General features: G+C 49.1%; 1 protein-coding gene and 1 long non-coding RNA gene across 5 annotated transcripts in view; one reads left to right on the top strand and one right to left on the bottom strand.

The window, feature by feature from the left end:
• The window catches only part of SELENOI (selenoprotein I), a 114581-nt gene that overhangs the window by 55314 nt on the left and 48540 nt on the right, over positions 1-10727 (bottom strand). For 2 of the 4 annotated variants that reach the window (XM_081001055.1, XM_081001054.1), the window contains exons 6-9: positions 9424-9532; positions 6404-6452; positions 2660-2840; positions 370-617 (exon numbers count right to left, since the gene is read on the bottom strand). In XM_081001055.1, coding sequence (XP_080857181.1) covers positions 370-617; positions 2660-2840; positions 6404-6452; positions 9424-9532 — 587 coding nt within the window. The remainder of the gene's footprint in view (positions 1-369; positions 618-2659; positions 2841-6403; positions 6453-9423; positions 9533-10727) is intronic. The other 2 variants (XM_081001057.1, XM_081001056.1) reach the window with 1 other exon arrangement.
• The window catches only part of LOC308474769, a 161491-nt gene continuing 160302 nt past the window's right edge, over positions 9539-10727 (top strand). The window contains exon 1 of the long non-coding RNA XR_013984944.1: positions 9539-10710. This is a non-coding gene — a long non-coding RNA (uncharacterized lncRNA). The remainder of the gene's footprint in view (positions 10711-10727) is intronic.

The raw sequence follows: 10727 nt of genomic DNA, 5'->3' as shown, positions 1-10727 counted from the left end.
ATGTGCGTCCTCCTCCTTTATAGCCTCCCCTTTGCCTTGCCTGTGGGTGGTGCTGTAGGTTACACCACAGAGCCTAGGACTTGCCGATCGGAAGGTTGGCAGTTCAAATCCCCTTGACGGGGTGAGCTCCCGTTGCTCGGTTCCTGCTCCTGCCAACCTAGCAGTTCGAAAGCACCTCAAAGTGCAAGTAGATAAATAGGTACCGCTCCGGCGGGAAGGTAAACGGCGTTTTCATGCGCTGCTCTGGTTTGCCAGAAGCGGCTTAGTCCTGCCGGCCACATGACCCAGAAAAACTGCGGACAAACGTCGGCTCCCTTGGCCAGTGAAGCAAGATGAGCGCCACAACCCCAGAGTCGGCCACAACTGGACCTAATGGTCAGGGGTCCCTTTACCTTTACCTGTGCCACACAGACGCGTGCCACGGGATCACTTACCACGCCGACTCCGTAATGGATGTGCGCCATGGTGATGAAGGTGGTGAGCAGGTAGAGGAGGAAGGTTTCGCTCTCCGGCAAGACGCCCGTCAGCACCACGAAGATGACCAGGGCCAGCGGGAAGAGCAGCCAGTTGAGAGGCTGGCAGCGGGTGCTGCTCATCTGGCAGACGATCAGGCGGCACTGGGGGGAGAGGAGGAACAGCTGGTAAGGGAGGACCAGGAAGGGAGGAGAGGTCCGCCCTCCAAGGCAAGGCACTGCTCCACCAGCAGCTGCTCCAGTCCATCCAGGGCCATTTCCTGGAGGACCACTGAGGGAGCCGCTCTAGAACTTCACTGCTCCAGAGGCACCGCTCTAGGGCTTCTGGCAGAACTCTACTGCTGCAGCGCAGATGGATCCTCTGTAACAGAGAGTCAGTCCTACACGTGGGCAGGAATCCAAGGGCAACGCTGGAGGGTAGGCAGCGGAGATGCTTTCTGCACAAGCAAATCCATATAGTTGTCAAGGGGACTCTGGGGCCCTCCTGGCTTTGAGGCTCTCCTCCTTGCCCCTTGAGCAAACTCCCCAGTTCAGGTAACCTGAAAAGTTAGACCAAGGATATGGAAGTTTTTTCCTAAATAAAAAGAGGTGCTGGCTTTTCCTAAAAAAGCTTCTTCCTTGAAAAGATTCACATTTGTTTTGGCAAAGGGTGTTTAAAGAGATAACAGAAACCACAGGGTTAAAGCTGACCAAAAGTCCAGAGGTAGCATTATTTTGAATTTACGATGGGGTGGAAGGTTTGCAAGGGCTTGCTCACAAATTCATTGGCAGCTGCATGAATTATTATAGCTAGGAAGTGGAAGGGGCAAGGGGAATATAAAATGGAAGAATGGTATAAAGAGGTCTGGGATATAGCTATTCATGATAACTTAATGTGTGCCATTAAGGTAAGACGGGGAATATGCAGGAGAAATGATTTTGAGGAGATATGGAAGGTGTTTGTAGAATCTGCACTGTTAAAATGGAAAGGGGTCAAACCATCGCAAGAGGTGTTGAAATTTTGGGAGGTTAGATAGTTACAATGGAATAGTCTCAGTGGTGGGGTGCACATTTTTATTCTTATTTATTTATGATTATTACTTTGTCAAAAAATTAAAATTTTTACAAAAGATTCACAGTAGTTCAGTCAGCACATTATGGAACTCCTAATCTCAGGGTGATGGGTTCAAGCCGCACGTTGCGCAAAAAGATTCCTGCATTGCAGGGGGGTCAGACTAGATGGCACTCACAGCCTTCCAGGGGCCATTGCACCACATGACTCTTATTTATGTATTTCATAAAAATTAGACACTGCATGATTTGGGGGGTGGGGGTGGGACAGACCTCAAAGTGGTTGGTTTACAAAAAGATAGACCAATACAGTGGTACCTCTGGATGCGAACGGGATCCGTTCCGGAGCCCCATTCGCATCCTGAGTAGAACACAAACCGCGACTGCGTGGGTCGCAATTCGCCGCTTCTGCGCATGCAAGTGACGTCATTTTGAGTGTCTGCGCATGCGGTGAAACCCGGAAGTAACATGTTCCGTTAATTCCGGGTCGCCGCAGAGCATAACCTGAAAACACTCAACCTGAAGCATATTAACTCGAGGTATGACTGTAAAATCGGGGGGGGGGGGGGAGAATACAACAATGCTTTAAAAAAGAACAACTTAAAATACTGAAACAGATAAAAATTCACATCCACCTGCCTATCATCCAGGTAGGCTTGTCTAAACAATAATATTTTTAGCAGGTGATGAAAAGTACAGTGAAGGCGCTGCTTGATATCAACAGGCAGGGAGTTCCTAAGGTTAGGTGCTGCCGCCCTCAATGCTCTGTGGGTCTCGTGTGCTGCCTCTAGCAGTGCCCATTCCGCTGATCAAAGCAGTGGCACATGCAGGGCAAGGCAGTCTCTTGGGTGAACTCTTGTGCAAGGAGGTTAGAGTCCAGCCACATGGAAGCCAGAGGTTTCGACATGCGCATCTCACTATTGGAGGAGGAACTGAGGAGGACGTATGGGGAAGCCAGGGGGGAAATGCTGGAGGAGGGTTGTGGAGAGAGGAGTGTGGCCAAGGGAGATTGCTGAGGGCCGGGTAAAGAGGGCTGGAGGGCCACACCCAGGGTTCCTCACCCCGAGGCAAAGCGCCTTTGCTCCTGCCCCGCCAAGCCCCTCTGCGTACGCGTCTCTGCAGCAGAAGGAACTTACGGAAATGTTGGCAAAGGCCGTGCCGACCATGAAGTAGAAGAGGCGGGGCTGGGTCTCCAGGATCTGCGTGGGCGAGTGGAAGATCCAAATGGTGCAGAGGATGAAGAGGAGGACCGGCGAGAGGAAGGGCAGCATCGCCTCGTAGAAGGAGTGGTGCTTCAGCGTGTTGCTTCTGTAGGCTCTGAAAGGCGGGAGAGGCGTCAGCAAGAGGTCGCCTGGTCGAGAGTTGGTGAGGCTCATTCGACAACAAAAACCCGAGCCTTTAGTGTCACCCGCCCAGTCCTGTGGAACTCTCTGCCACTGGAGACTGAGCAGGGGCCTTCTGTGCCAACTTTTAAACATCAGCTGAAAACTTTCCTAATCTGCCAGGCAATCACAAATGCATCCTTCCGCAATGGTTAACTGATGTCCGTTTTTAACTTTGTATGGGACCGCTTTGATATTTTAAAATGACACAGCGGTATACGAGTCTTTTAATAAATATAATTTTCAAAAAAAAGGGGGGGGTCCCCTGAAAGGCAGCTGGGAGCACCATCAGACTAACTCTGAAGGAGGCAGAACCTGATATAGTTCTTCCAACGGGGTCTCATCTGCAAGGCTGCAGTGTGGCCAGCAAAAGGAAGATTGGGGCTGAGAAGCAGAACCCCCTCCATCGGGAGCAGGCCAGCCCCATCAGGCCTCCTCTCCCCTCAAAGGTCACCTGGGGCAGCCAGTGCCTCAGTGGGAGAGATAGAAGCAGCTGGGCTCATTCCACCAGCTTTGCCAGAGGTCCAGTTCCTCCACCGGGCACCTCCTGCCTCTGAACTGGGCCAGCCGGTCATTAGAGGAACAACTATTTAGAATTCGGTGCCTGAGTTTTCATTTTCCTCTTCCCTCCCTGTCTCTTTCTCCTTGCGTGTCGTGGGTTTTTTGGGAGGGCAGTATAATTCTGCGAGACGGTCTTGTTTTGATAGTATGTAAGCTACTCTGTGGGGACTCGGGTGGCGCTGTGGGTTAAACCACAGAGCCTAGGACTTGCCGATCAGAAGGTCAGCGGTTTGAATCCCAGCGACAGGGTGAGCTCCCATTGCTTAGTCCCTGCTCCTGCCAACCTAGCAGTTCGAAAGCACGTCAAAGTGCAAGTAGATAAATAGGTACCGCTCCAGCGGGAAGGTAAACGGTGTTTCCATGCACTGCTCTAGTCCGCCAGAAGCGGCTTAGTCATGCTGGCCACATGACCCGGAAGCTGTACACCGGCTCCCTCGGCCAATAAAGCAAGATGAGCACCGCAACCCCAGAGTCATCCACGACTGGACCTAATGGTCAGGGTCCCTTTACCTTTAAGCCACTATGGGAGCCTTCCTGGCTGAAAAGTGGGGCACAAAATCCTCAAAATAAAAAAAATAAAATACACATAGGAGGCCTGGCCCAGCTGGTTGAGAGAGAGGGCCCAGCCAGGACTTCCGGGGTGGCGCCATCGGCAATGGCGGACTCCCTCTGAACTGGAGGGACTAGCTCCGCGCGAAACGGGTCTTTTCCGCTACGGCGAAGCGGGGACCCTTTTAAAAATCACAGGCGGATGAAGCCTGTGACCATGGGACTCGGCGGGCAACCTTAGCGCCCCCCCCAACCCGCAAAGGAACCCACTAACGGGCTCCGAAGCGAAGAGGGGGAAGCGGCGCGGTGCTGTGAGTCAACTGCTATTTCCGTGGAGCGAAGCCGCACAGCCGTTGCCGGAGAGCGCTGCCTTTTTCCTGGGACAATTTGGCTTCTAAAACAAGCACCCGTGAGTACTTAAACTTTGAACAATTGGACTTTAAATAAGGACTTGCGAGCAGAAAGGAATTGGACTTAAAAATTTTACTTCAATTTGGTACTGAAACGGGAAGGTCTAAACAGGAAGTCAGCCTTCCGTTTAGCAAAGACAACGTAAACTAGAGCTCAGAAAATCGCTTCTAAAGGATTGGCTTTCATCATTTAAAATTGTTGAACCCCCCTTTGGCAGCAGGAGAAGAAGGGGGATCTTTTTTGGACTGTTTAAACCTGCAGAAGTGAGTTTAAAGTAAAGTAACTTTCCACCATCCTGATCCTGGAGCGGGGTGTCAGGACTGACGTTTGAAGCTCATTGACCAGAGATAAACGCTTTTGACAGATAGCTAAAAGAAGAGAAACATAGTGATTCCATTGTTTCCTTTCGCACCTTAAAGGAACAAATATTGACAAAATATCTGAAAAAGGGAAACTCTGTTGCTAGACTTGTCTTTAAAAGAAAGATCAAATAGAAGTTTTCCCCCTAGAGGGAGACTGTGAAACTGTAACCAACTCCTGGGAGCTGGCAGCTGTTACAGATTACAATCGTGGGAATAGACATCTGACCTTCAGGACAATGTAGTCAGAAGCTCTGTTGTGTGCTTTCTATAAAACAAATGCCCTACTGGAACAGCTACATGAGAAGACGAATTTGATGGCTGATTCGATTAGAAATTTTGAACAGGCAGTGGGAAATTTTAAACAGGCAGTGGGAAAATATGTGGAGCCCACCCAGGAATTAAATCAGGAGTGCGCCTTGACAGAACAGGCCCAACAGGAATATGAGCTTTCGGATTTGACAAATGAACTTGGAAAAAGCCAGATTTGGAAAGAAAAAGTTTGGTTTGGTTTGGAAATGGGGGGTTGGATAGACCCCCCTATGCAGGGATGTTTGGACTTTTCAAGTCTGGCAATGGGCCATGAGATGTTTGGGATTGTGGGGGCTCTCAATTTTGGAGGGTTTTTGAAACATTTTAAATACCACATGGAATTTAGTGTCGATTATGGAAAAGGGGCTGATCTGTCGAGAAGGGTCAAAAATATTGCTAAGCTGGAGTTCCCACGAGTGAAACGAGCAGGAGACAAGGGAAAATACAGTTACAAATATGAAGAAGAGCTGCGGAAGGGACATGGAAGAGACTTAAGGGCCTCGGATATAAGGTTACCAGGTTAATGCGCCAGATCGATGGGATAATAAGGACTGACAAAACCCGGGACCAGGAGGAAGGGACGCTGGATGAAGATTGGATTTGTTTTTATTTCTTTTTTTTTATTACTAGGACTGTTTTATAAAATTGATGAATGTTAGAAAAATGTTGGAATGAAATTATTTGGCTTTAGTAAAAATGTTTAAAGAATTATGTAAGAATATTATGGTTATGAGAAGTTGGTAAAAATAAGATTTAAGTTTTAAGTTCCAAGGTTTTTTATAGTAAGAGAAGATTAAAATAGTTTAAGGTAATGTAACAACAGAATATTATGAAATATGGAAAGGATTTGCTGTGACAATTAATAACCAGGACACAAGGAAGGGGAGGAGGAGGAGGTCAAGGAAAGAGGGAAATGACAGTTGAGGAGTTGAGAATAATGGATTTGTTTTTAAATGTTTTTAAATTTTTGTGGTGTATTTTTGTTTTTTTCTCTCTTATTTTGAATTTGTATTTGTATGGTTGGAAGTGGCTTGTTTTTCTCTTTTTCTACTTTGTTTTCTTTTGTAACTTTAAAAAAAAAATTCTTTCAATAAATATCATTTAAAAAAAAGAGAGAGAGAGGGTCCAGCCAATCTCTCTGCTCCATAGTCTCAAAAGCAAAGGCTTGCCTCTGGCATCACTCGTGCCCATTTTGCTTTCTCAAAATTCTCCCCACTGGGGAGACACTGAGTGGTGCTGACACCCCAGCAGAACTGGGGCAGCCAACCCCATGGGGCGCTGACAACTGAGCTCAGACAGGACTTACTTGTAGTAGTTCAGCAGGCTCATGGGGAGGGTCACAGTCAGCGCGCAACCTAAGGGAGAGAGAGGAGGGCCAGGTTATGACATGCGTTGCCCTTCACACAAAGACAGACGCTGCCACACAGCAAAGCCTGTTCCACAACCCTCACTTGGATTTGTAACAGCAACTTGTGGCAGGGGAATGCGAGTGTCTCCGGAAAGGAGGGAGCAACTGCTGGTGAAAAAGGAAGCTTTTGCTGGGCTGGCTCAACAGCTGCGCATCCTGCAGTGCTGGCCATTTCTATCATTCATGGAAGAATGCATTTGCTTCCTTCTCTTCTGTTAATACTCAGCATGCTGTGCATTCACCAGGACCATGGTGCAGTGGTGAGTTGCCTTGAGGACCAAAAGGCAGGCTATAAAAATAAATGCAGTGGAACCTCGGTTCTCGAACCGCTCCGTTCTCAAATGTTTCGGCTCCTGGACGTCGAAAACCCTATTTTTCACCCCACAGGGCGCACCGGCCCATAGGGCGCACCTAGTTTTTTTGGGGGGGGAAATAAAGGAAAAAAAATTTATTTCCCCCGCAGGCGTGGGGCTGGGGCAGGGCAAGCCCAAGCTTCCCCCGACCCCAGCCCCCAGAACAGGCTGCTATCCGCAAGCCTAGGGAGCCCGTCGGGAAGTCTCTTCAGCGCGCCCCCGGCTTCGGAATGCAGGCAGCTCTGCGCAACCCTAGGGAGCCCGGCGCGAAGTCACACCGGTCTCCCAAGGGTTGCGCAGAGCTTCCTGAAACCTGGAGAGCGAGAGGGGTCGGTGTGCACCGACCCCTCTCGCTCTCCAGGCTTCAGCGAAAGCCTGCATTCGCCCCATAGGACGCACACACATTTCCCCTTCATTTTTGGAGGGGGAAAAGTGCGTCCTATAGGGCGAAAAATACGGTAAGTGCTCTGGTTTTTGAATGTTCCTTGGAACCTGAACATCCGACGCAGCTTCCGATCTGCAAAAACGCCTAACTGTCAGCCAAACGGAAGCCGCGCCTCGGAATTCGAACGTTTTGGAAGTCGAACGTCTTTCCGGCAAGGATTATGTTTGACTTCCGAGGTTCTACTGTATTGCACATTGTGACTGTTTGGGTTCCATTTTTTTTAAACATCAATACAGCAAACCCCCCAAAGCTGAATCAGTGCAACAACTTAGAAATACTGTGGATTCCTGACGTCAGCAAAAGGGGGCAGGAGGAGAGACGCTAATAAGAGCTCTGCCTGTTCAGGCCAAAAGGCCTTTGTCTGCCCCAGCATCCTCCATCCCAGGGGACTTATTTGGCCCGGCAGTACAGATATTTATCTCCCTTCACTCCACCAGGGGCCAACTTTGATGGGTGGGAGGGACCTCATCTGACACCATAATCGTATCAGCTGATTGACAGGTGGGTGGTTCCACTGACCTCCCAAAATTGGAGAGCAAAGGATAGGGAAGCTAGTGATGCAACAGGATTTGGCGACCCAGACAACCTGGTGCAGTCCAGCTGCCACCTGCCCCACCCAGCTGCATCTGGAGCATATTTGTCTGGCTTCAGGCCCAGTCATGGTAATGTCAACATATTACAGCCTGAATGATCTTGGGCCACACATTTCTGAAGCAGCTCCCATGTGTACCAGTTTGGGTACTGAGATCAGAGGAGAAAGCCCTGCCAATGCCCTAGGGAATCTCTGGGGCAGCTGCTTTCTCCGACAGAGCCTTCTCTGCTGTGGCTCCTGAACTGTGCAACGTCCCTCCCTATAGAGGTTTGCCTGGGCCTGAAACTTTGCACATTTCGCCAGGTACTTCCATCATACTTGTCTTAACTCTGGCCTTCACAGGTGAAGTGTGGATTTTTAGCTTCCCAACCTGTAAATGTATCTGTTGAATGCTTTTATGATTGCGTTCTACCTTTGAAGGGAACTTGGAAGCTACAACTAATAGCAGAATGCAGCAGCTAGACTGGTGACTGGGAGCGGCTGCCGGGACCATATAACACTGGTCCTAAAGAATCTTCATTGGCTCCCAGTACATTTCCGAGCACAATTCAAAGTGTTGGTGCTGACCTTTAAAGCCCTAAACGGCCTCAGTCCTGTATACCTGAAGGAGCGTCTCCACCCTGGACACCTGGGTCCAGCTCCAAGGGCCTTCTGGCGGTTCCCTCCCTACGAGAAGTGAAGTTGCAGGGAACCAGGCAGAGGGCCTTCTCGGTGGTGGCACTCACCCTGTGGAAAGCCGTCCCTTCAGATGTCAAGGAGATAAAGAACTACACAACTTTTAGAAGACATCTGAAAGCAGCCCTGTATCGGGAAGTTTTTTGATGTTTGATGCTTTACTGTGGTTTTATAATTTGTTGGAAGCAGCCTAGAGTGGTTGGGCCAACCCAGTCAGATGTGTGGGGTACAAATAAAATCACCATCATTTTATGCTTTGTGGCTTATTCATTATTTTGCATTTTAGTTTATAGGAATCAGAGTTGGAAGAAACCCCCATGGGTCAACTAGTCCAGGCATCCCCAAACTCGGCCCTCCAGCTGTTTTGGGACTACAGTTCCCATCATCCCTGACCACTGGTCCCGTTAGCTAGGAATGATGGGAGTTGTAGTCCTAAAACAGCTGGATGGCCGAGTTTGAGGATGCTTGATCTAGTCTAACCCCCTCCAATACACACTCTATGTACCCTTACCCAGGACCTTAAGATGAAAGACCAAGAAAAAACAAATAGCAAATGAAAAGCTAGGCAGATATTTTACTAACATTTGTAATTATACAACAAATTTGCCCCAGACCGGCCTCAATGAAATCTTGCCACTATCCACAAGTCCAGAATACCTCATTGATCTTAAATAGGGTCTAAAATTCTGGAGCAAGCAGTGTTTCAGTTGTGACCCAGTTTGTGTACTCCAAAGTAAGGGTTGGGGGAAGCACTTGGCAAACAAAATAAAACATAGACAGGCCAACATGGGATTATGGCACCGTATGATATTAGGAAATTTTAAAATACAGGCTTTCAGAGGAAGCTCCTTACCAAAGATCATTGCAGTGAATAGGTCTCTATACAAGAAATTGAAGAGGAAAGGGTTGTACCAGGCCTCCACTCCCACAATAGACGTCACAATGTACACGATGGAAATGGTCTGAAAAGTAATCAGAGAGAGAGAGAGAGGCAGAATTGCAGCATATGGAAAGACTCATCCGGCCAGCTGGTGTTTGGATAGAATGGCTTAGCGATCAGAAAGCTCTTAGCCACGTTATGACACTGCCCAAAGTGTCAGCATCGCCCTTGAGCCAGTGCCACCAACTGGACTCATCCACTTCAGCCCCGACTGGGCTAGGCGAGCTGGGCCAGAGACCACCTTCTGCACAGGAACAGGTCAAAGTGCTGTGGACTCACAGCTCAGAGTTGTGAGCACCGGATTCACTTCCACAAGAAGACAGTCGTCCCACAGCAGAGTACAGCAGAGCATAAACGACTCGGAGAGCAGCTCTGTAGAATATCTTCTTTATTCTATCTACAACTATAATACACAACTATATACAGAGCTATATGAGGTCTAAGGAAAATGAATGCTGAACTGCACTGAGTGCCTGCAGCTGCTCTTAGCAGCAACCTTATCTATACACACGATCTCTAACACTCAGTCTCTCTATCTCCGACACACTGACTGACTGACTGATGTTAGGCTCCTCTCTGGAAAATCACCAGACTCATCAGCAGATTCTTGGATATGGGAGGGGTGAAATCTCCTCACAAAGGAGCCCGGGCTTATGCCCCTGGGGTGGAAAAACAGACCCCGCAGGGCCATTTCCCCCTCTCCATCCCACCCTGTCCCTACAAATGCATTCCCAGTGCAACTGCTGGCTGCAAACAGCAGACCCACAAACCTGCCCAGCATGAAGCTCCCCTGGGATGTGGCAGCTGGGCCTGGTGGGAGCTGAAGCCTGAAAAATCTTGAGGGTGCCAGCTTGGCCATGGCTGGGAGAGTCACCCGCAGCCTCAGCTGGAACACGGGGATTGTACTGGTCTGTATCACAGGTTTGCTCTTGCAAAGACCGGCAACACAACATGAAGTGGTCTCTGAACAGGCAGGTAAACACACGCTTATTTATAAAGGTGCTAGGAACCAGCCAACCACTCCTTTCAGTTTTTGCTTTTGGCAAGAGGTTGTTTTTAACCTGATTCAGTCCACTTTCCACCACCAGACATGCAGGGGAGAAAGCGGGGCAGGAAACTAGGATTCAAATCCCTGCTCAGTCACAAAGCCCACTCCCTAGCGACCTCATGGGTAAAGGTAAAGGGACCCCTGACCATTAGGTCCAGTTGTGACCGAC

Source organism: Podarcis pityusensis (assembly GCF_964106645.2).
Source record: "Podarcis pityusensis genome assembly, chromosome: 3".
NCBI lineage: Eukaryota > Metazoa > Chordata > Lepidosauria > Squamata > Lacertidae > Podarcis > Podarcis pityusensis.
The sequence above is the reverse complement of the archived record's forward strand: the minus strand, read 5'-3'. Positions and strand labels throughout refer to the sequence as shown.